General features: G+C 32.1%; 2 protein-coding genes across 2 annotated transcripts; both read left to right on the top strand.

Moving 5' to 3' along the window:
• Positions 1–2,218: 2,218 nt before the first annotated feature.
• Positions 2,219–7,622, top strand: LOC132751369 (perlucin-like protein). Its single transcript, XM_060741531.1, has 5 exons — positions 2,219–2,360; positions 2,984–3,072; positions 5,285–5,375; positions 6,478–6,706; positions 7,471–7,622. The coding sequence occupies exons 1-4, from the start codon at positions 2,303–2,305 to the stop codon at positions 6,573–6,575; spliced, it is 336 nt and encodes a 111-aa protein (XP_060597514.1). The 5' UTR covers positions 2,219–2,302; the 3' UTR covers positions 6,576–6,706; positions 7,471–7,622.
• A 5,609-nt stretch (positions 7,623–13,231) lies between these two features.
• On the top strand, positions 13,232–19,345 carry LOC132751341 (uncharacterized). Its single transcript, XM_060741501.1, has 5 exons — positions 13,232–13,925; positions 14,710–14,868; positions 15,271–15,741; positions 15,930–16,005; positions 16,319–19,345. Exons 1-5 carry the CDS (start codon positions 13,353–13,355, stop codon positions 19,051–19,053), a joined length of 4,014 nt encoding a protein of 1,337 aa, XP_060597484.1. The 5' UTR covers positions 13,232–13,352; the 3' UTR covers positions 19,054–19,345.
• The last annotated feature ends 6,817 nt before the right edge of the window (positions 19,346–26,162 follow it).

The following is a 26,162-nucleotide window of genomic DNA, read 5'->3' as shown; positions in this document are numbered from 1 at the left end:
GCTAGCTGGATAGCTTCATCACACGAAAGAATAAAAAAACAAAAAAAAAACTGAATGTAAATATCTGTACATATACCCTTAAATTTATATTAAATGAAAATATCAATGAAAGTCTAAAATGTTACTTAAGCACAGCTTTATTTACCAAAATTATGTAAATACAAATAGATAATGATAACCATAACCAATTGATTACATGGCGTACCGAAAGTAATATTTTGCTTCCAGTATCACGGATTTTATTAAATCCGGACCAGTATTTATAGAGCCAGACCAGTATGTACTTTCCGGTGTAATATACCATGTAAAGTTTTACATGTACAACAAATAGGGTCTGAAATTTACGAATGCATCATATTTCGAAACATGTAATAGCAATCGGAATCTCCCTGCTTTTATCTCTGTAAGAAACCATTTTGGGCTGGAACCGGAGCTGCATTACTGGTACTAGTACTGCAGTACATACTGCAGCGATTTTGAAACTACTGGTGCTGATACTGAATTACTCTAACAAAATTTTGCTACAACTGGTACTGAATTACTGTCTTAAAAAGTGGTACTGCTACTGCATTACAATGCAGTACTTTGGGTTTTGATAAAAATTGCCTCAATTTTTCTCATAAAATAAAGCTGTAAATTTTATTGTTTTATTTTTGTAAAAAGTAAGTTATCAAATCCATAGATGATTTGCTGCAATATTCCTTCAAATGTTAACATAGTATTCATCATAAAAAGCACCAAAGACTTTAAGTAACAATTTATTTGAGATAAACAGACTCAATTACTCTTTAGCCTAAAATAGCCTTATCAAAATTTTTTATTACTTTGTATTTACTAGTAAAAGAGCAAAATAATCACTAATTAATTGCTTCATTTCTAAATAATCCTATTTCAAGTGATATTGTTAGCACCATAAAAAGTTGTTGTTTACTTTGGTTTAAATTCAACAGAGCTGTGAATGTGTAAAAGGCAACAAAAGACTGTTGTGTTTTAAATGAAATATGTTGCATTGTATTACAGTTGACTGGTTACTAAACAATAAGATATGATATGAATATATATTGTAAATATTGTTTGTAAAAAGTATGTTAAAACAATCAAGTTGTTAACATATTGTGTAAAGTTTAAAGTAAATTATGATTTTATTTCTTTGCTATATAACATTTGCAATTATTTGTTTGACACTGTATTTATTCAAACTTTGATGAATATATAAAAGTAATGGTACTGATACTTAAAAAGTACTGGTACTGCAGTACCGAGCTCAAATCTAGTACTGGTACTGCTTAATTTGCCAAGTACTGGTACTGGTACTTTAGTACTACACCTTTAGTACTGATGCAGCTTTGGCTGGAACCCGTGGGTATTATTTGTACGCGATTATTTTTTTATGCATGCAGGAGCACGTGACCTGTTTTCGGTACATGGAGGAGCACGTGATATGTAAACTGTACATGATTGGTTAATTGACTTTTTCGAAAACCTAGCTAAACACCGTTGTCCGGTACATTACGGATTTAGCTCTTGGGAAGTACACCTTATTATGTTCATAACACTAATATGTGTATGCTTCTATGACATCTCTATTTTTATATCATTATTTAACTGTTTAAGGTGGAAAAACTTGATGTGTTTGAAAATTATCAATGTTCCTTTGATATAATTATATCTAAAAGTTTACATAAAATGAATTGTTTATAATGAAAATGTACAAAATTCAAACATTCATAGTGGCATCTGCCCTAATAAATAGAGATATTTTCTGTGTAAACTTGCGATTAACTTTTTTTTGCACGGAATTATGCACACAATCGTATTTAAAACAATAAAAAGAAATAAATGTTTGATTTCGCTTAAAAAACACATATCATTATTACATGCCATTTATGAATGATACAAACGGATGACCTTCTAATAGACCCTCTCCCGTCTTCGACGAAAACCGGTCTCCAAAGACATTCTTCTATTGATCGATTATTTTCAACTATATTCTCAATGCAAACGCTTTTAGAAACTATAAAATTACAATTTGTGGGATTTGCAAATGCACTAGGTTAGCATTAAACAATAAATTCGTGTGCTTTATAACATTTTTGCTGCTAAAATGCTATCTAAATTAAAATTCATTTGGAGGTATTCTATTTATTAATAATATAAACATATTTAACTATTATAATAGTGAACTTTTGTCAATCGTTACATACTCAAAGAACTCCAGATAAGATTTGACCGTCTTTTGAACTTACTTAATTAAATCAAACTTTTATACCATGTGAACTGCCAGAGTTTGTACATTATAAACATGGAGTACGAAACATTGTTAATCCTCATTGTTATAGGCGTAAATGCTATGGGAAATGGTATGTCTGAGTTTGTACATTATAAACATGGAGTACACATAATACATTCCTATTTGTCATTGTCTTAAACATAAAAAAAGATTTAAGTATATATATATATATCGGTCTTTTCATTAAAAGTACTTAAAAAAAAGATATTTGCTTGTTTGTAGTGAAAAAAATATAATATATCATTAAGAAAATATTTGTATACCGGTTTCAGCTAAAGAAAACCATCTTTTTGCCAAGAAGGCGGGTACTAGTATATTCGTCCATGTCACGGTACACAACCTTTTTGTAAAAAAAAACAATTATACACTTTCCTGCAACGGTATACCATTTTTTGTCAAAAAGGCGGGTATTTGTACAGAAAACCCATTACTAGGATATATCATTTGTCTTATTCTTTTTACGATAAATAGTTATTTTGCCATGCATATTTGATTTGAGCTTCGTTTTGAAACTTAAACTTTGTTCATCTTTAGTCTTTAAAAGTAAATGTTCGACACCTCTGCCCATTTTAAACACTGCTCTTTACTACAGCGGCCGCCGGTTGCGTTGAGCAAAAGCCGCTTAATACGTTAAAGGTTTATTGCGGAAAGTACACTGCAATTAAAAAAAATAAAGATTAATATCTCATACAGCGGAAGGCGGCTGTCCAACAGGTTTTGTGACTCATGGTGCCTCCTGTTACCACTTTAGTCACGACACAGAGTCTTGGATAGGTGCAATGGTATGTATTAAATTTCATACAAAATATGTTTACAAGTCTTTCATACACTTAATGTCATACGAACCCGGATACACTCAGACTAATGTGAGTGTTTATGCAAAAAGTAGAAAATGTGCCGCTTTCAATCTAAAGCCTCGGTCTCACTTACTGCCGGCAGAGCCCAGGACCATCCCGGTAAGTTACCGTGTTGATCCGGGACGTCTCGGGATGAAATTATTGTTGCAGTCACACTTACCCCGGCAGCACTACGGTAGTTCCCTACTTACTACCCAGGATGGCGCCTCCGGATCATCCAGGCAGAGCCCAGGTGAAGCTACGGTTCATGCCGGTGCTTCCCCGGTAGTTCCCGGATGACGCCGGAAGAGCCCCGGTTGACCTAGGCAGAGCCCCGGTCGATCCAGGCAGAGTCCCGGCAGAGCCAAGGACGATCCGGGCAGAGCCCCGGTAGAACCCCGTGGTTTGAAAACGCACGAAAATGATAATATTGATACATAATTTTTATTTAATATAATATCTATTGTTCCAGAATAGTAATTCATGATGATTTTCTGAAAAATCCTTATGCCATATTGTATAAAAGGGAAACGGGAAGGCTTTTAATACAAACAAGTGCAATCATCGCAAAATGTCGTTATTCTTTTTAAATGATCCGGGCTTTGCCAGGGCTCTACCGGGATCAACTGTAGCTTTACCTTTATCCTCCAGGGCTCTGCCTGTAGTTACCTGGGCTCTGCTGGCATATACCGGGGCTCTACCGTAGCTCTACCGGCTATATCAGACCCCTGATCATCCCCGGTTTGTGCCGGCAGAGCTACGGTGCTTTCCCGGTATAACCCCGGTCGTTCCCGGCAGAGCTAAGGATGAAGCCGACAAAGCACCTTCCCGGATCATCCCGGACCACCTCGGTGATATTAAATATTTTATTCCATCCGGGGTCGAATCCCAGATGTTCCCGGAGCATCCCGGATCATCCAGGACGTTGCCGGCAGAGTTACGGATGTACCCCGGTTGTTCCCGGTAGTGCCCCTTTCGTTCCCGGGTCACCCCGGACGTCTACCGGGGCTCTGCCGGGATGTTAGTGAGACTGTAGCTTTATGGGCTTTAATATTACATTAGAATGTCGAAAATGTAAAGTTTTCAGTTCGGCAATTATCTCGTGAAACGCTTTGAGACTTTGATATTTTCGTGTCTAAGATTACAGAAAAAAGGTGATAATTGGATACTTTTCGAGAAAAGTCAAGCGCGGACACAAGATTCCATATGACATTGATCTTAACATATTCCTTTTTGGAATCACCTGAACGCCAATGGCTAGCCGTGGTTTCCTTAAGCAAAAAAGCTCATTGCTTAGTACCGGTTGGTTCCAGAAACGGATTCGAAAATGTGTTTCTGAGCTTATATAGCCTTATACATATTCGAGATAAGATTCTGTGTGTACTAGTGCAAAATTACTCGCTGAAAGATACCTCGTATCAAGAAGATCATTAGATTTTAACTGATATTCATTGACAAATTAGACAGCGCTGCGAAATATTTCATTAAGGCGATGAGCAAGGGCTTAAGTTATCTGTCTCGCAATTTATGAATTAATGGATAGATGGTTGTTGTCTTTATAGGATCGTGACCATGTTCCTTCATGACTTTGTGTCATCAGAACTGGTATTTTCACGAACCAGATACTAATTCGATCAAACTCTAAGCTATCACACCTATCGAACATAGAAATGTGTACTTATTGCTTCTCTAGACGTCGTTTGTATATTGAATTATATTTCATATGATGATTAAAGATCCTGTAACGCAATTTTTATATGGGTTAATTTCATAAATTTGATGCTCGAATAAAGTTTTAATATTATTGTAAGTTTCAAAAAGAATTATTTGTAAAGATATAACTGAATGTAACAGTTTATGTAAATAAAGGGAGGTAATTAGAAATTTATTTTGATAAAGTCTAAGCCAGTTTGTTCAATAAAAAATAACGTTTAATATAAGCTATATAAAAATTGCTGTTCATATTTAACATATCCTTGGATGTTTGGATATTGATTAGAAGAAAATTATATACACTCAACTGTAAGTTACTTCTTAAGCTCAATAGGTAGGCGCTGGACTGTGAATCGGGCGACCCGGGTTTGATTCCCGGCGTCAGTGAAAGCAAATATTTAATTTGTGTAGTTTATCATCAAATGTTTTTAAAAAAACATTTCAGAACACCTGCAGAGAACTAGATAGTCATCTCGTCGAGATCAATGACGAAAGTGAAAATAAATTCCTAGAATTAAGTGCCAAACTTCTGAAAAGTATGTTTTATCCATTCCCTACACCCTTTTACTTTTGTAGGCACAATAATTAATTGCCTTCTTTAATTTCCTTGTCGGTTTCTATTATTTCCTATTCTTTATAATTTGAATAAACACCCCATTCGTGCTTTGCCATGTGTCCTGTCCTGTCTTTGTTTAGTGTCATCCTGGGCATTTGCAGGTGGGTCGTGTGGGAGAATGCTTAATGCCAGTCTTCTTTGTTGATAATTTTTTTCTTCATATTTATTTGCTTTTATTCATTCACTGTATAACTTATAATTAAATAAAATCGATTTAAAGTGCGATGTTTAGCCCGACTTGATTTAAAAACCAATAAACACTTTTGATTTTTATTAACATTATGGAAATTGTACATGTATTTTGTACCGCACATGAATTATCGTTAATAATTAAAAGTCATTATATGATATGTAAAATTAACTTTTTTGTTCTTATCATTGACCAATGACAGACGCCAGTGATTAATTTTTAGACCGAGGGATTTAGTTACAGTTGTAACGAATGATACTGTCCTAAGATGATAATTTAAGCCCTTTTTACATAACAAAGTTTATGCTTTAAAGTTACTACCTTTCTTCAGTGTTATTTGTTTTCTTGTTGTTTGGGATCATTGATCCCAGCACGTTAGTGTTGAAGATGGATTACAGTTTTTAAAAGCCGGTGTCTGGGTTGTGAGAGATGTTGCATTTACATTATCTCTCTTGAACTGACCCAATCAAACCGATTCTGTAATTTTCATATAATGATTTTGTTTCACAGCTTACGGAAGAACACCAATATTCCAGATTGTTATACCTCCAAGTATCGAGTACCAGGTGACTAGGTGACTGCTGTAAAAAGTTATCCCGTTCTTCACTTTAATGACAATTTTCTATATGTTTTTTGACCTTCCGGATCACACGTTTGTGTTGAATATTAACATCGCTTAAGCCAGTGTTAGGGGACGTGTGTGATGTAGCACTTTCATGAACATACTCCACCAGAGTCTGCAATTTTCATACCATATTGTTATTTTCATTGCCCCCGAGAGATCACTTCCTCTCCAGGTCTTTTATTATTTCATGTATTTGATTCTCTACAGCGGTGTACTGGATTGCTCTATCAGATATTCGCGAAGAAGGAACCTGGGTCTGGATGAACAGCCATGAGACTTTAACATCCACATCATTTACTGATTAGAGTCCAGGACAACCAAATAATGCCAACTCGGACGAGAACTGTGCCTGTCTACGTAATCATGCGGGAACTTGGGAATGGTTTGACTACTCATGTCATAGCAACATTCACTATATATGTGAAAAACCGGAGGCGTGAGTAGTTTTATATGCGTCGATAATGTGCAGCTATGCTGCACGACTTAAAATAATTATTTCTTCTCATTTGATATTGTGGGTACATTGTATAGATTGGAAATATGGATACATAATAAAATGTAAACGGAAGCAGCAGTAATTATGTTTTTAACCACTTAACAAAGTGTTATCGTTTATTTGAGCCGCACTTGGGTCACGGCCATTTTCTTTCACATGACCCCATTTCTGGGAAGTTCCAGGCTCAAAAGAGATGAATATAGATTGCTTATAGAGGTTTAGCGTAATCATTTAAACCGATTCTTTTCCTTTTTTTCAAGAAATACGTGTAGAATACATTTGTACTGCTGGTCGACCTTGTAACCATCATAGGGCTTGTATTCTTTCATTTTACTTACAAACGTAGTATTAAAAGTTGAATTCAACTGAAAAACTGCACCTATGTAAACTGACACTGTCAAGAACGTTATCTGGTCAGTGCCAGACCAGTTTTTTAAGTCACATGAACAAAACATGAATCATATTATTTTATAATACGTAATACTGCAGTGCAACGAAACAACACGTGGTTTGACACACAATGTCCAATGGAGAAAGAGTAATAACTTACATAAATTGACTAGCGATAATTTCTGTTGGATCTTGTGACAGAAGCTGAAGACTAAAAAATGTTTTCTGAAGAGTATTTTTTCATCAAACCAATTTACTAAGAATTGTAATGTTGATCGACTCCGATTATTCATTTATTCCTTCTTTCGTTTCAGATCCATAGACGTGATTGGCTAGAACCAACTGTTACAGTAGATGATTTATCTTAATAATTAAAGTCAAAAGATATTTACAGTCTATGCATTTTTAGGCATATACTCAAGACTTTCTAAAACTTAATTTTAAATTTTAAAGTAATGTAAAACTGTTTTGGTGATAAAAAACATTATATAAATTGTTACATTGCTGAATATGAATTAAACATATCATAAATAATAACAAGTTTTTGTAATACCCTGGATTACCATTATTACGCTGAAATATGAAAATAACGCTTGAATTATGCATATTGCAAATAGTTATTAGAAATTTTGCAAAAACAAATGTATTGAAATCAAGAGGATTGGTATGAAAAGCATTATTTTTTTTATCCTAATCACAAATACTTCATGAAAAGTGTTTGCTTTTCAATACCATTTGCAAGACTGATGACCTAGCTAGCGTATAGAAGCTGTTGTTTGAGTGTGTTTTGTCAATATTAATCAGTACAATACGCATATGTTCATTGATATATAGATCGACAATGCATCCCAAATTTGGAATTTAGAAATATCTATATAATTGCAACACAGTCTCTTGGTAAAAATATACATGTTTTTTTTTACTTTACACAAAGTAGATATTTTTCTGTTTTTCAACGCTTAACACAATATGAGTCATTTAAAACAATGACAGTTTTTTCTAAGAAAGCACTGTCTTTACTTGACCTGTGATCTAGGGAACACAGCTTCACATATACAATATGTACAGTATTTTATTCAAAAAGACATATTCATTAAACATTTTATAAATTTCAATAAATTTCTGCGATAAAAGTGTTTTACTCACAGATGAGCATAGTTTATCTTTAAATAATTTTGCTTTTCTGTATTGCCTGAGACATCGAGCTATTTGTCTCGTATGATGCTTAAAGAAAGCACACTGTTCGTGTCTCTACGGCTGATTGACACTAGAACGTGTTTACGAAAACAAAAGTGACATACAAGCCATTTTGTTATGCCTGTTCATTAATATGTGCTTTCTTTTACGGTTAAAATGAAATTATAGTAAGACCAGCTGTTTTGAAGATTACATTAACAAAATACGTTGGTAGCCAACTGTTTTCCTACTTTCCTACTTGTTAACAGTACTATTGTATTTGTACCTCTCCAGTTAGATAGTATAAGAATATTTTTAGAAATTAATGTTTTAACAAATAACAAGCTTCAAGAGATCTCTAGTGGTGCTGCACGTTGATTAAAATCACCATAACTCAGCTATTGGGAATGAACTAGTTAAATTCATATTAAGTTTAACATACACGAAATATACAGCAATACAGTCATGTATTATTACATTTACATGGCACATAACTGCATTAACCACGGCGGTGAACAGGCTCAAACTTTTTTTATTGTAACAGACTAAACATCGTCTTCAAATTATTTTTGATCCAAACACAGAACTTTTTTAATTAAAGTCATCGCAACCATGAACAGTTATAGTTAAAGTCTGACTGATTATGACATAACTATATTTAGATATTGCAATAATTCCACAGATATTTGCCTGTGTATCCCACACACATTAAAACAGTCCGTATTTCTTGTAAAATATCAAAATGATAGAGGTAGTACAAGTAAGGGCAATGTATCACTATCATTTTGAAATAAATTATACATTATGACTACTTTTGGTTCGATTTTAACAAGGTCAGTAATTTGAGTGTATTTATATTTTGTTAATAGTCAGAGTTGTTTACCTTGGACCTTTACTGATTGTTTCACGCAATACATTAATGCAAATCCTGTAAATTAAAAAAGAAATCTAAAATTTGTATTTGTAACGATCCGTTAATTTTTCTATTGTAAAATAGAGAGAAATAAAGAATCCCTGAAGAAAAGCCCAGCAAGACAAAATTGAAAATGTTGCAGGCTCGGTTTGGTTGAGCCTGTGAATTGGACTATAAATCGATATTTTTTTTTGCAGAATTTCAGGCATCGGGCTAAATTTTATCAATAGGCTATGCAATGTTTTATGTCCAAGTAGGCATACTACAGTATTGCTGCTTATGATTATGTGTTTATAAAATCTTTTTTTCTTCACTATAATAATGGACATCAACAGAGTAGTAAGTGTATATTACCGAGCTATTTCAAATCTACCTTACATTTAATAGATCTTTATTTGATATTTTATCTGTTCTTTACAACTCTATTTTGATCGACTGCTGTCTTTCGTTGTTGACTGGTTACAGTCGGTTGTTATGACTGTTTGCGCATGATCAATATATCGAATAAAGAAAAGTCCTTGGCATGTCCTTGCAATTAATTATATGTTTAAATGTTAAGGAGGAATATCATGTGAAAATATATTCAAATATCTACTGATTATTTATTATTAAAGGGCATGACGCCGGATTCTTAATTTTAGGTAGGTTTTCAATTTTTGTTTTTGACATTCTATATTTTCCAGACGTAAATAAACTGCTCAATTATGTAAGATATACAAACATGATTGGACAAATATAATGAAATACTACAGTTCAGACTCCTGGTAAGTCATTTTAAGAAATAGCTTATCGTTTTTATCGTTTTTTCCCTTCAATATATCAAATTCACATTAAATAATGTTTAATGGAATTGATTGTATTTTTTCATTGAATATCTTTTTGAAATAATAATGACAAGAAATATGACATTAATGATAAAATATCATATAGTTTTTACAGCAAACAACTACGAAAATTTGTGTTCTTTAAGACATTATCATTATTATAACTAATATCATCATCATTATCACCATCTTCATCATCATAAATGTTGGATATCACCGACATTTTCATTGTTTATGATTAAAAATCAAAATTTATCTTTTATGTTTACGTTTTATTTTTGTAAATGTATATTTTTTTCATTGATCTATATGAAAAAAATATTTAACAATTTTCTAATGAATGGCTTGAAAAATATTTGATAGTTATGAATAATGGTTTACAAACCTTTATCTATATACAGGTTTACATTTTAAAAATGTCATTTCATTGATTTCTGTTAAAGTGCATACCTGCTAATTAAGCTTTATAATTCACCCCCACTTTCACAGATACCTTATCAATAAAAATTGAAATACCCATTGAAATGAAGTGAAAAGAACGCAATATTTCTACCTCCTACTGGTTTGAAAATGTTAAACTGATAAACTTTAAATCGAATAGATTTTTAAAAAATATTATTGTCCCTTTTTCAATTGACTTAAAACTGTCGGGACTATTTATTATCGATTTGACAATTAGGTAAACATTATTGCGCGCAACATGAACTCCAGAGCAGTTATTGACTTAAAATTACAAAAAGGCATACATTGAAAACATGATAAATAGAAACCAAACAAGGGTCTGATATTATGCAATTTATCAACCTCGCAAGAAAGGCATAAATATAAAAGATGATCAAAAGATTACAAAACGAGTGTCTGATATCATACATTTGATCAGAAATGAAGGATTCTGCACAGCTTCGCTTGATAAATTCTATAATATTGGACACTTGTTTGGTATTCTATGTCATGTTTTCAATTTGTGTGTCTTTTTTTGCATGGTATTCCCTTTATCTTCAAAGTGTCTTTGTTTTATTGAAAAACCACGATTATTAATTTTCAAATAGAACTTCTACTTGCTAATAAACACACTAATAAATTTCAATTGATCTTTTCCAATATTTGTAATTATAGCTTAATAATCAATCGTGCAGGTACAAAAGAATTAGCCAAGACGAAAGCTTGATTTTCTGAAAGTAAAGTGGTATTTTGTCTTCAAAGTCAGCTTACAGTAAAAATGCTATAATGTTTATTAGCAAAAAGATGTTTAAACGCGTATTTCAAAAAGATATTGCAACATGATATTGTCGCTGTGATTTTTTCTATAATTCAGTTAATATTTTAAATGGTCGGTACATACTTGTCATGCGTTATCTACGGTGTTCTGTTTATAAAATCGAGACTTTTGATATAATAATGCACGACGATGCAATGAAGTTGAATACGATAGAACTTTAACAAGTTTAACAAAACCAGATTGAACGATGCTTAAATGGTTTCACCAACGCACAAATATAGAATTCACCTTTAAGTTTATCGCCTTTACAAATCCACGCCACCGTCTATCAAAACCAAAAATAATTCTTTTTTTCATCTAATTAACATACCCAACATAATTGTAACCAACAATATACATGTGTATATATATATACCAAAAAAGCTCGTTGATGCAAGGCAAAACTAAAAAAATTATTATCTCATTTAGACATGAATGGGACTACACATACTAATAGTATAACAAATGTTTTGACACCAAATAACACCAGGAACTGTATTTTTATGAACGAAAACTAAGCCTATTGATTTATACATTATGTTGAAAACAAGAAACTATTACGCTAATTTTTTAATGTTTCATCTATAGCTCGCACAAACCGACGAGCTTAAGGTGAACTATGGATGTGACTCATCGTCCGTTTCCCAGAATCTGTCTGTCAGTATATATTTATTTTAATAAGATATTCACGTAAACAAACTTCCTCAAAAATATCAAAGCTGTATATGTATAATCCTCCGGCAATTGTCTTTCAAATTGTTAAAATATAACAAATGCTGAACTCTCGTTGCCATGGCAACCGAAATAAAAAATATATTTAAAAATTTGAAATTCTTCTTTAAAAAAACACACACGCGCTTAGATATTGGACACGAAACAGGCATCGTCTAGTGGGCCTATACCAGGTTTTCTAAAATATAACCCCTGGGTAAAAATTGGTCAAGTCAAGGGGGGTTAGGGGTTATCCAAATAATTATATAAAACCATCTCCTCGAGCTGCTAGAGCTTGAAACATTGTTTAGTGGTCCTCAGCCAAGTTTGTTCAAAGAGTAACTTTTGGGTAAAATAAAGCTTACCCCGGATGTCATGAGTTTTCCATATAAAAGAATGTATACAGTAAAATATCTAAAATATTCTCTTCTGAAACTATATAGGCTACAGCTTAGATTTTATGAAAGCAACATCATCTTTCAATTCTGCAGAAGATCTCCTTCAAGGTTGTTCACATAATAACCCCTGGGTTAAAGTTGATCATGCCCTGTGGTCATGGATTTTCCCTATATGTATCAAATCAAATCGGAAGCGCTTAGATGTCTGGCATTAAACAATGTGTAGTGGACAATTGAATAATCAACCCTTGAATTCCATAGCAAATAATGAATATCTGTAGGAACAACCACTGACTTTCATAGCGTTTCCTTTCTCTAGGAAATGTTACTTACATAACAACCATTGGCTTTCAATAACAAATTTGATTTTTATAGCTACCATTGACTTTCTCTAGCAATCATTGACATCCTTAGCAACCAATGCCTTACGATAATGACCAATGCTTTCATGAAAACTATTAAATTTACATAGCAACCAATGACTACCATAGTAACCATTGACTTACCTTAAAAAAACTAACTTCCATTGCAAACATTGAATTTTGTTAGCAACAAGTGAATTCCAAAGCAACCTGTGACTTTCCTCCGTAATCAGTTAATTTCATACTACCGATTGTCTTCCCTTTGCAACCACTAAGTTACAGAACAATCATTCGCTTTCATTGGATACAACTAACTTCCATTTCTTTCGTTTTTTGCTGTTATTTGACTGAGATTAATCTTATTATGCATCTTTAAGTGTTTTATAAAGAAGGTAAACATTATGAATTTCAACCCTTTTGATTTTAGGGTTCAGATACTACCATTGATGTAACAAAAACATTAATCGGGTCAAGCATCGAGAAATCATGAAGGTAAAAAGACACAAGTAATCAAACAGTATTGAATAGACTGACGAATGTAGATACAGCTACAAATGGCGGAGCAATTTCATCATCAGCAACAATTGAAAAATCCCAAATATAGAAACTGGGTTAAAGCTGGTTTGGGACTAAAATATCTGAAGGATGGACTGCAAATATTCTCAGATGAGAAGGTAAAACAACAACACGGTGATATTGTAAATGCTGTTAGGCGAAAGCACAATTTAACAACAGTCAATTGTGGACAATGTAGCTTAAGGACACTTCAGCCGGACCATGTTAGAAACAAAAATAAACAGTGTCCTCTCGGTTGCAAAGATTGTAACTGCCAATATCCGGGTGGAAAATATGCATGCCCGAATAATGTATGTGGCGCAATTTATGACCAGATTATTTTAAATCATGATTCAAATCCCCCAGCTCCGTTCTGGAAAAATACCTGCGTACAGAAATGGTGCACGGATGAGTGGGAAGTGGCGAAGTGCTTCATAAATGCTCCGGGCTATGCATCTAAATCCAATGCATCTGAAATTGACTGTACAGGGCTACTTCATCTGTTTATAAATAGCAAGTTCCTACAGACAAAAATTGTGTGTAAAATAACAGGTCATGATGTTTTCTCAAAGGTCAGTACAAAGGTTAAATATGCTAAATAAATAAATAAATGAATAAATTGAAATGTAATGCATAAAATTTTATCTCTATATTTTAATAGAAGTTAGATTAAAAACATCCCTTTACCATTCAAAATACACTTGAAATGCATGACTCGTTATATTGTAAAAATTTTAACAATTTATGTTTGGCATTATCGTTTATCAAAGAAACGTTGATTCATTAACTGGTAGGACTTTAGCTTCTTAATTTCGCAGTATTAATTTGTCAGTCGGATCATCGTTTGTGTGTGGTACTCAGAAACATACTAACTAAACAATCATGCTAAGAAATAAACATGTCGTTTCTGTACATTGAAGTCTTACACAAAAACAGTATAATTCTTTATAATGTCAAATATATATGCATGCCTTTATCATTATTTAATTTGATGACGTAATGAATTTTATAAGGCACATAAGTATAACAATTTTCTCATATGTGTGATCATGCTTCTAAAATTTAGTACATACGAGTATATATTATATAGCCTTTAACATGATTTTTTTCTGGCACAATGTTATTTGCAAATGCAAAAAATAAACAATGCAAACGACCATGTGCAACAATTTTAGATTTGTCTTTTTTAGATTAACCCTTATGATGCTTCATGCCTTGTAATATTGTATAATGACAAACTCATAATTTCGTTCCATTTCCCAAATAGCAGGTATATGTATATCATTAACAGTTTCTTTACGATTTATTTATCAATACCCATTACCTAAAATATAATCGTAAGTCAATGCTTTTCAGACCCGATCAGCAAGGAATGCTATTTTCCATTCGACGTCTATGGAAATGGACGATATTGAATTCATTCAGTATATAGATGACATGATTGCTGTTCTTGAAGATGGAAAAGAGCTTTTAAACAGACCAGAATCTATAGCTGCAGTTGCAATGCTTAATGAGGTATTAACATTTAATTAGTTTGAATTTAGTTTGACAAAAGAAATCGAATGCGGGCATCTTTTGTCTAAATTTATTTGAACCCTGATGCTTATGTCACGATTTGATTAACCAATAATATACTTTATAATTTTCCATCAGCAATAACATAAGCCCATTAGATATTAGATAGATGTTCCTAGACTATCAACATTGTGTTTTATAAATAATTAAACACGAATCTCATAAAAAGGGTTAAAACAGAGTGTTTAATCGTTGACCATCTAAACGAAAGAACTTGATAAATTTCAGTGTTTAATAGACTGAATTATTTAAAAAATTTACTAGTATATAAAAATATTTGGCTGAGATACAATTTTCATTTTGGTTAAATACTTTTTATTAGTAATTTATCTCATCTTTCAGCTGAAGAATTCACGTTTTGTTATATCTAATCTGAACGAAGCCGAGATTGTACGGGAATCTATGGCCGTAATTGATTTGAAGGAAACTAATCTAAAAGAAACTGTGGAAGCTGCAACTAATGAAATATTGCTTTCGAAAACAGATACTGTACAATTACTCAAGTCCGCCGGTGAGGATTTAAATCTAAAAGCAAAGCAAAATTTGGATTTGATCGAGAAAACTGGAAATGAAGTTATAAATGACATAGAACTCAACACAGAAAAAGCTAGAGATCAGATTAAAGCAGAAACAGATGCTAAAACAGAGGACTGTAAAACATCCATAAGATTAGCGCAGTTTGAATCATGCGAGGAAATAGATAATGCCAAGAAATCTGCAATGGAGCGTATAACAGAAACTGCAGAAACAGTTTCAAAAAATTTGGAGACAGAGGTTACATCAACATCACAACGAATTGTTGAAATGGAAGAGGTACTATTTTGTTTGACATTATGATGTTTTATCTTAACGTTGATAATTATATTATTTTGAAAACATTCAGTTTAAGTGATACAATCGTTTGTTAAAATTCACATTGAATACAGTATTTGGAGATAAAAACAAAACAAATGAGTAAATGTTTATGACTTAAAAGATAACGTGATATTATTCTCTTGTAGCAAGTTACCAACGCAAAGAAGAAAATTGTTGAAGTACTTCAACATAGCAAAGTAACTTACGTGAAAAGTAAAGAGGGTAAGCAAATTTATCTCCTCTTAAAACATTTAAGCTTATGTAAGAACAAATATATTCACATTGTACACAGTTCTATTTTTTAAAGTATTCATAATTTTAGTTATTTTTTCATGAAAATACCTTTACAATGCCATCAATCACTACTGTAATTTCTTTATACATATTGATCATTATGAATAAATTCCAAAGATATTCGAAATAATACAAATTGAGATCCCGCATCATGCAAGGTACTTGTATTTTGTTCAAATATCTAAAATGGTAAAGCAATAATCACCTGCCATTTAATTACATTGTTTTTTCTTTTAACTAGCTTTCAGAAGACGCTTGATAGAAATGTATGTTGAAAATGTTGTAAACATTTCACCAATCCTTCTCCAGCCAGAACGCTGTGATGTGCGTATTAATCAAGTTTATATTGATCCATTGATAAAAATACTTCCTAAAGATGAAAACGAAAAATCTGAACGCATTCAATCATATCAGCAACTATTAAGAAAGGACGGCAAGCAGCAGAAATCAATTTATCTGATCGGAGAGGCAGGGTCCGGGAAAAGTACATTCTGCATAAATATGATAAATAATTGGTGCATAGCACATTCTGATAATGAAGCAGAGGACACAAGTAATATACAAGAAATGAAACAATACCAGTTCTTATTTTACTTACCACTGCGTCACGAGGATACTATCGATCATGTTGAGGATATGATACTCTCTCATTATGATGACCCAGTTATCAAAACAATCTTTGAACAGGAGCCAGAAGGCTGTCTTATCCTGCTGGATGGACTTGACGAATGGATACCCAAGACAGAACCAAAAACTTCTTTGTTTCAAAGTAAAGGTCTTCCTCGACGTAATCTGAACAAAGGTTATACTATCATAACAACTTCAAGACCATGGAAGTTTGAAAGTATTGGTTTGAAAAATACTGAAATTCAAATAAAACTTCAACTATGTGGAGTTGACAATCAGAAAGCAATGACAGAGAAAATAGTAAGTGCATTAAACGAAATGTTTCATACTAAGAAAAATACATCTGACTTTCAGAACTACTTAGCAAAGTCTAGAATAGACGATGAAATGAAGTCTGTACCAATAATACTGCAACAGTTGATTTGTCTCTGGTTTGACGATAAAATAAGTTTCATTGGAAAAAGTGATATATACAGTAAAATGTTGGGTATGTTTTTTGAATGGACAGAGCTTCGCAGTGGTAATGAGGAGGTTTTAAGAGGTTTAAGAGATAAATCATCGAATATAGACATTTTTGATATACCAGATCAATTGAATTATCAGGAACTAGGTCAAGAACTGAAATTTGTTATAAAAAACATTGCCCATTTGGCATATGCAACTCTGCTCACGACAAGAAAAGAATCTTCACTTATATTTGACGATTCGACATTTAAAAACCTTAATATTCATAATGAAATCATTGCTTACAGTCTTAAGTGTGGCATTATTTCGAAACAACGTGCAGTCGGTCTTAGTTTAAGTAGGCGGCAGTATTTATCTTTCTCCTTTGTTCACAAGTCCATGCAAGAGTTTTTATGTGCTTTGTATATATTCATTGAATTAAAACGAAGTGCTCCACACCTTTTTAAACCTTTTCTTTTGTCAACAATAGACAAAAAAATAACATGTTTCAAAAAATATTTTGAGAACTGTAAAACGGCAAACGACATCTTAGAACTATCAAATGTTTTTACGTTCCTATGCGGCTTTGACACATATCTTGCTGCGCATATTTCGAAATTTGTGTACAACATTGTTGATAAAGACGAAGTTTTTATCCATTATCGAACAAATCTTTCTTACATACCTTTTAAACTCGGTATCTGGTCAATTTCCCTAACATTCGAATGCTTCGAAGGTCACCAGACATACCCATTAGACATACAAAATCTTTTGTTTTCTTTCATAAAAGAAGCAAATATACACGAAGAAAAGCCTGGAAGGTTGTTTTTTCTTTCAGATATTGTGTACTTTCCTAGGTATACTCATGATGTTGAACCGATAAAATACGTCAACCCCGCCTTTACTTTATCTTTGAATATTGATATTTTGGGCACCCCTTTGCCCCCAGTACTTTCCGAGTTCCTTAAAGATCCATTTCTCGGTCCAAAAATGTCAACATTGAAATTACGGATATCTAACATAGATGATTCACAACTTAATACAACTTTGCTTGATATAACAAAGAAAAGCAGTTGTTTATTGAAATGCCTATCATTCTCAGGAGAGCGAGTTAATCCGAGGTTTCTTTCACCTACAAGGCATTTTAACATTAAACTATTAATATCGACTCTACCAATTATGGACAAACTTGAAACAATTAAACTTGAGAACATTGGACTAACATTTAGTGAAATAATGAATCTAAGTAAGTGGCTAAGCAATGCTAAATACTTACGCCAAATATCCTTGCGTAAGATATCGGATTATCCAGATAAAACTTTGATGTATGAAAACTATCCTTGTATTGATTTATCCCAGCATCGTGAACTAAAAGTTTTAGATCATGACTTTCATGCAATAGAAATGACCAGGTTTTGCGTTCACAATCTTGAAACATGTTCTTTTAACTTAAGAAGTAACTTCATTACAAAAAGTGTAGCAACTGTATTAAAACAATCCAAAAAGCTAAAATGTCTAAATTTGACTGGAGACTGGGTTTACCTAGACAAAGAGAAAATGACAAAAATTATTCAGAATTTGCTTCCAAATTTGATTGATTTAAAGCAGCTACATTTAAAAAATTTTTATTTCAGTGAAAACATTATAATTGTAGATCCAATGAAAATGCTCAATCTTAGAGAAATAACGCTTGAAGATATTCATATGTGTGCAGATTCTTGGGACCGTTTACTTGAAAGTGTGTTTCGCTTACCCCAAAATGTAAAAATTCACATTGAATTTCAAAATATGTTCTTCGACTTAAGGTTTTGGAACAACATCCTACACAAGAGAAGAAGTCAACTGCTTTACTTAAAATCAGGCTCTAGTTATGTGACATTTTCGAAGAAACCTGAAGGTTTATAATAAAGGTCAAATGGGTGATGTGTTCTGGCCACAAATATTTTTGATTTACACAGTTTTTAATTATAAAGATGCAGTGAGACTTGATAAGATTAAAATCATATGTCCAGATGTAATATCAAACCTTTATTTTTTGGCTTCAATTAAATGTTTTCCACTCCGAAACTGTAAAATCTAATTATTTCTATCACAATTGTACTGTACAGCCATTTAAACATACCAATGGTATTAAAATTCGAATGAATTCATGTTAAACATTTGTTGTAAATAATAAAAATTATACGTATTATGTAAACTTGCATGTATTTTTTTTATTTGGAATAAAAAACAATGTCTTTGTTGTATGTACCAATGGTATCAAAATTCGAATGAATTCATGCTAAATATTGTGTGGTAAATAATAAAAATTATACGTATTCTGTAAACTTGCATGCTTTTTTTTTATTTGAAATAAAAAATAAAGTATTTTTTGTTTATATTATCATTTTTTATATGGTTTGATTGAGTCTAAAACAAAGATTATCTTTGAAATCTTTGAATATTGTATACGTCAGATGTCAATTTTACCGCGTTTCTAAATTGGTTATTTCTTCATATAAGCACAGCGTTTTTGACATTTCAACCATCTGTTTATGTTGATGCCATTATTTCTTTGTTTTAATATGTGTCTTTTTGATAGTAGAGAGTGAGTCAAAGCGGGGCAATATACGCATAAATGCATATTCTAACAAGGGAACAAATTCATGATTTATTCGAAACGAAATGAAACGAAAATAGGTCGGAAAACTTTCATGTTTCCTTTACAGTTGATGACAGTTGATGTGGTGTGTTTAAGAATGAAATTTAGAATAAAGCAGACAAAACTTTTCCTATTAATTGATACAAATCTTCAGCTGAAATATTCGTTGTGCATTATGTCACATACGTGAAAACATTCCTCAAACTAAATAGAATATTCTGATTGTAATTTGATGTTTGTCATGCACGAAGCACTTGCGAAGGGAAGAGACTTCATTTAGTTAAAATATAGAAATAGGTTCGTTTTTCCTTGGTCTTTTGGAAATTTTCTAGCATAATGACATAGTACCCTGTACTAAGATTATACTACAATAAGCTGAGGGCGCTACAGAAGTTTCTACATTGTTTCTTGTTTTTATTCTTTTGTTCATATCGGCTTATGTTTTGTACTGTTAACCAGAACCGACTTTAAATAAAGCTCGTCTTACTGTCTTATTGTGACATGTGCTTTAGAGAATACATTGTACTTTCTAGTGAACATCATGATTCAGAGAGTGAACCAATTCAAATTGTCACGTAAGATTTCTATTATACATATCATGGCCAAAGAATTTTTTTTTTCCTTCACATTTTTTACTCAAAAAGTACAACTGTAACATAGCATTATAAGATGTAGTACAAAAATACAAATATAATTGATTGAATGCATTATATAGAATTATCAATTACCATTTCCGTTAGAAGTTAAAATAGGTGTGTAGAAATTGTTTGCCTTATTGCTAACTTAGATATTGCAAAGACTGGTTGGTAAGATATGTGTGATAAAATGTTTATTAGATCCATCTTCGAAGAAAAATGCAGCTATTGTCATGTATCTTTTGGGGCATTAGCGTTGGTTTACCGTTTTGTTCAGGTTAATCCTTTAGAAAGTAATATACTATTATCTTCAAACCCATTTAATCCTAACTTAAAAAATTGAATACTTATTCACTGTAGCAATCGAAATATTATAAACAATTAATCATCACAATAATTCACTTCATACTTGAAATATTTGTTTCCTATCAAGGAATGATATGCCTTTTAATTACTTTTACAAACTAATGGACCATATTCTGCTGTTTATTATCTAGTTATTTATTTATATTTTATTTATCATCTATCAACTGAACTGGACCGTACCACCACGTTTTTCCTTTATCAACAAAAGCATTATCAACTCAATCATCATCACCATCAAAATATACATCATCATAATAACTTCGCCATTATTAAACCCACGATCACCTTAATCATCATCATCATTATCATCATCTTTCAAATCATCATCAAGTTCATCATTATCATAACATCATCGCGTCCATAATCATAATTAAAATGATGACGATGACGATGATAATATACTGATAATGAGAAGCTATGTACATATAATTATGTGTGTAGGTTTATCCGTCCATATGGTGCATCTTGCCGCACACAGCTTCCGTATGTTTGGGGCTTCTTTCGTGGCAATAGTAGTAAGGTGGGGACGAATAAATGTCCCCGGAGATCTATGTTTGTCAAGAGCTATATGCGGCGTAATAATGCATAACGTAGCCTACACTATTAAATATAACAGTTGAATATCTTGTTCCAAAACATTACATTCTCTTTTATATAATCCATTCATGTTAAGAAATATCAAAATTTTACTAAAAGGACTATATCAAGTGTGCATTTTAAGAAAGCTATGTGAAACGTGGTATAATGCGATTTATTTCCCATTTTATTATTGTTTCTTTACTTAAATGCAGACAAACATTTATTTCCAATCCTATTCTTCTTTTTTGTAAAGCGTTTAGATATACATTGAACGGTCAATTATACATAAATGCTTTTCTCACTGAAATATTCTTTTTATAAAACCGACAGTTGTAAAAATCGTTTCGATAATATACTGTTTTAAAAGTTTAAACCGAATACTGGCTCACAACTTTATAATTAAAACTTCTCTACAATCACGTTGTTGGTTTTTATTCTTATGTTTATCTATTTGGAGAGCACAACGAGTCTCTGTTCATAATCGTACTTGGATTTAATAACATATTGAAACAGAACAATAAAGTTCGAACTATTTTAATCAACATATTCAGTGATTATACAAAGATATTTCTATATTTTATGTATTTCGTATGAACTTCAACAAGATAAAAATATCTATTCCAACGATCACTGGCAGACAGCCAAATAATGCTTTATATCAAATATAATATTTGCCTTTCGATAATTTAGGCTGTTGTGAACTTGTAACACAGTTATAAATCTCAGTTCATACCTATGTAATTTGAAGGACAGATATTGAGATTGAAAAGCAAGGTAATTACATATATTATGGTTTGGTACGTGATTTTTTTAATTTGATTTATACTTCGTGACGAAAAATACAATTACACATAGAAATGCCTTGTTAAAATTTTCAATTGGAATAATATAATTTCGTGGTGACACCCTTTGCGTTTAAGGTTTTAAAGCATGTAATAAGTAACCTTCGGCCTTTGAACAATATATTTTGGATGAAAAAGTAGTTTTATTAAAATAAATTCATTTAAATAAACTTTTAAGGTATTATGTATCAAAATTATGTTTAAATGAGACACTAAATGATTATTTTTACTTCCTTTTTGCCGTTTTTGTACGATGGGCGGATAAAATTTGAGACTTGTCAGAATATCATTTTTAGGTAACAAACTATTTCTTGATAGACACAAATCATAGCACAATGTTTCATTATAATTACGGTGGCACAAAGGTGACATGTGTGTGTTTTTATTTATCTCGTGGCCACGAGATACTATGTCGTGGCCACGAGGTAGCTAAGTCGTGGCAACGAGATACTATTTCGTGGCCACGAGTTACTAAGTCGTGGCTACGAGATAGCTAAGTCGTGGCCACGAGGTACTATGTCGTGGCAACGAGATACTATGTCGGGGCCACAAGATACTATGTCGTGGCCACGAGTTACTATGTCGTGGCTACGAGATAGCTAAGTCGTGGCCACGAGATACTATGTCACTAAGTTACTAAGTTACTAAAAACCAACAAACGAAGCATGTGAATTTTTATTGTTATTCAACAGAAACGTAATAAGGCCATGCAAAACAAAAATGTTATCTACAGTTCCCATTTGTTGTCTAAAACCGGATTGAGCTTCAATATAGACGTGATATTTTTCTGCCAAAGTATTTATTCTATCATTTAAAATTTGTGTAAAAATTTACCAAACGAACTTAGTAAAGTTATTCCTCTATAATTACCTGGGTCACTAATGTCACCGTTTTTTGTCAAGCGGGACTATAAAGCCGTCGGTTCATTGTACCGGAAAGTAACCTAAGTCAAATTTTATATTAAAAAGATTATTAAGAATACTAACAAAATGAGTTGAACAAGAACCCAATTTAAAAAAAATCATTTAATAAGTAGTCAGAACCTGCTGATTTCCCAGAGTTTAAGTTTTTACAAGTTTTTATTATTTCCGGGTTACTAAATGGTATATTTAACTGAGGAAAACATACTATTTAATTCACCATCCAAGTACCTATTATTAAAATATAAAACATCTTAAACTGGTTGATAAAAGACTGAATCAGGATCATTTAAAGCTTTAAAATAACGTTGAAATTCATTCGATGACAAACAACAATTATTAGATTTATTTACAACAGTACCTCTGAGTATCTTCCAGTACGCGTTAGCATTTAAAATTCGTTCATTTTGAAGTTTTTAGTCTATTCTTTGTCATAAAGAAATTTATTTTTCTAACAGTATTTTTTTATTTTCACTCCTGGCCTTTACCATAGATACCCTGTTTTCATCACATGAAAATTTTTGAACATGTTTAAACCTTTAATAATTTTGTTTCAGATTTTACACTCTCCATCAAAATAAGGCACATTTACATTTACATGAATAGGTTTTTTTTGGTTTGAATTTATTCCCTTCTTAAACAAAGGGACGCAAATATCATCTTAAACATAACAAAGATTTTTTCAAATTATCATTTATATCCAAACTTTTTTCCGCAATTGTAATATCTTGGGAAATAGTTTTTAGATTTTCTTCAACATAACTACTTGACATGATATTAATATATTCTTCTTTCTTACTGTTGTCCCATTTATACATAAAAGGAACACCTTTTTCATATTTGTTTGGGTCGTCAGACCAAACAAATAATGGTAGCGAAATTTTAGAGCCTAATGCTGTTAATTGCAAATGCCTAAAGTAGTCCACTTTTTTTGAAGCGGCTACTTCCCTTTATATGTACGCTAACGCCGAAATTTCAGGGGAGATCAATGCGTAAAGATTGTCAAATGACAGGCACATTAATTTTCAAGCAAAGTAGTTCCCGAATGGTCGAAGATTACTAATATTGTTTCATTCTTTATAGATATACATGCTTACAGTAAGCTCCATGATTATTTACATCTGTGTTAAGCGACGAAATAATAAGTGTTATAAACCCTAATTTAGAATAATATGGTTTTCTTCAGGTCGTAAACTTATAATTTCACCGTGGCCGAGGAATTTGCACGCTCGCTTATGAATCGAGTGGTCTCGAGTTGAGGCAACTCATTAAAAAAAAATTAAATCAAATAAATTTTGAATTGACTATCAGTTTTGCAATTAGTCTTATAGCCAATTTACTACAGTTAAACACTGGAAAGCATTGGTGGAACTATAGAAAAACAAATTGGTTTATAATCTCACAACTTTCACCTTTCAGACATTCTGAGACCCAAACAAATTCAGCGCCTTCTGTGCTTTGATTATCATCTACTGTATGAATAGTATTTATATTTCTTTTCATATTACATGTTTAAGCTTAATTCAACAACACAATGATCAGATAAATTATTTAGATCTTTTACTTCATACCTATGTATGTACTTAAAAAAACTACTTTCACATAAAACATATTTAATTACACTATTACCTTGAATATTCACACATGTACATTAACCAATGTTTTTATCTACACCACATCTACTAATTATTACTCTTAGTCCGGTAGATTTACAAAAATTTAATAATAACTTTCTGCACTAGTACTCATTTGTTTTTTTTATCTTGACTCTTTCTAGGTAATATTTCATCAGATTCATAATAATCAAGCATTAAATCTGCCAAATGAAAATGTCACTTGACCAAGTCCCTGTAAACAATAAATTTCATTTTCCGGAAAAAAAGATTAATCATTACAGGGGAGTTTAATTTATCGTAGCTTTTTCCTCTCAACCCCTGTACGTTTGACCATACGCTGTCCTACTTTCTGACGTGACCCTCTTTCTCATTGGCTGACGAAACATCGTGTTGACATTTCTATTTGTATCCGCTGGTTTTTCGATATTCGCGTAAGTTGATTCATTTGTTATTTCATTTATGACCTACCATTTCTTGTTACCTCAATATTCACGTTATTTTTAACACTATTTACATCAACATGTATATTTGGCGCGTGTGATTTCTTTTGATTTGATTTATTTCTGGATATATTTTGTTTTCTGGTTGAGGATTCTTCACTTCTAGATTCACTATTTGACAGCATGATGGGTAAGCTATTATTTTTCACATTTGCACTGGTACATGTTTTTTCTCTATTTTGCACGTTTTTTTGGTTGTCTCCCTTTGACCCTTTACTGTTTACATTTTGGTGGGCGTGTCCATTGATATACTCAAACACTTAGATATCACGGTTGTTTTGCTGCTTCTTTTCATCATCTGCTACATTATATAATATATATTTTTTCAAGAAAAACTTTTTAGACTTCTGTATCCCAACACTGTGGCAAATCCCTGTGTTTTTCACTGGATTAGTTGAAAGAAACGTGTTCTGGAAAAAGCTAAAAAGGTAAATTTACCCTGACTCTAACTCAGGTTTAATTCAGATACACCAAAAAAGCAAATTGTCATTTTGTCTAAATGTAACCGCAACTAATTTTCAGAACTCTAAATATGCAATGAATAAGATACAATATGTTCTTTTTGCGAAATTTGCAAACGATATGAGACGATATATTTATAGCAGAAAACATTAATTCAGCTCAAAATGCCAAATGTATTTTTTAGTTTGCATAAATAATCATTCTTTTGTCTTCATGTCATGGCATTGATTAATACTAGTAAATGAAAAGTACCTTTTATACTGTTAGTACTTCGTGCAATCTAATTGCACCAAACTGTTTAATTCTTTTTTATTCGCAATAATTGAGGAATAACTTAATCACGAACTGTAATATTGCCTTGAAGTAAGTGGAAACACTTTTGGTATTGGCATAAAATTGATTAAGTTATAGAAAGAGCATCGAAACACGAGGCTATCTGATTTGTACGAGGGA

Source organism: Ruditapes philippinarum, unplaced genomic scaffold, assembly GCF_026571515.1.
Source record: "Ruditapes philippinarum isolate M1 unplaced genomic scaffold, ASM2657151v2 ctg468_1_1_1_1, whole genome shotgun sequence".
In the NCBI taxonomy this organism is placed as follows: Eukaryota; Metazoa; Mollusca; class Bivalvia; order Venerida; family Veneridae; genus Ruditapes; species Ruditapes philippinarum.
Note: the sequence above shows the minus strand (reverse complement) of the source record. Positions and strands in the feature narration are given on the sequence as shown.

What these genes read in the sequence shown, in the direction of transcription:
- LOC132751369 (XM_060741531.1), top strand. Translation starts at nt 2,303, where the DNA reads ATGGAGTACGAAACATTGTTAATCCTCATTGTTATAGGCGTAAATGCT. An exon ending in AGTCTTGGATAGGTGCAATG is followed by an intron (nt 3,073 to 5,284) that starts GTATGTATTAAA and finishes AAAACATTTCAG; the next exon opens with AACACCTGCAGAGAACTAGA. An exon ending in AAGTGCCAAACTTCTGAAAA is followed by an intron (nt 5,376 to 6,477) that starts GTATGTTTTATC and finishes GATTCTCTACAG; the next exon opens with CGGTGTACTGGATTGCTCTA.
- LOC132751341 (XM_060741501.1), top strand. Translation starts at nt 13,353, where the DNA reads ATGGCGGAGCAATTTCATCATCAGCAACAATTGAAAAATCCCAAATAT. An exon ending in CAGTTGCAATGCTTAATGAG is followed by an intron (nt 14,869 to 15,270) that starts GTATTAACATTT and finishes CTCATCTTTCAG; the next exon opens with CTGAAGAATTCACGTTTTGT. An exon ending in GAATTGTTGAAATGGAAGAG is followed by an intron (nt 15,742 to 15,929) that starts GTACTATTTTGT and finishes ATTCTCTTGTAG; the next exon opens with CAAGTTACCAACGCAAAGAA.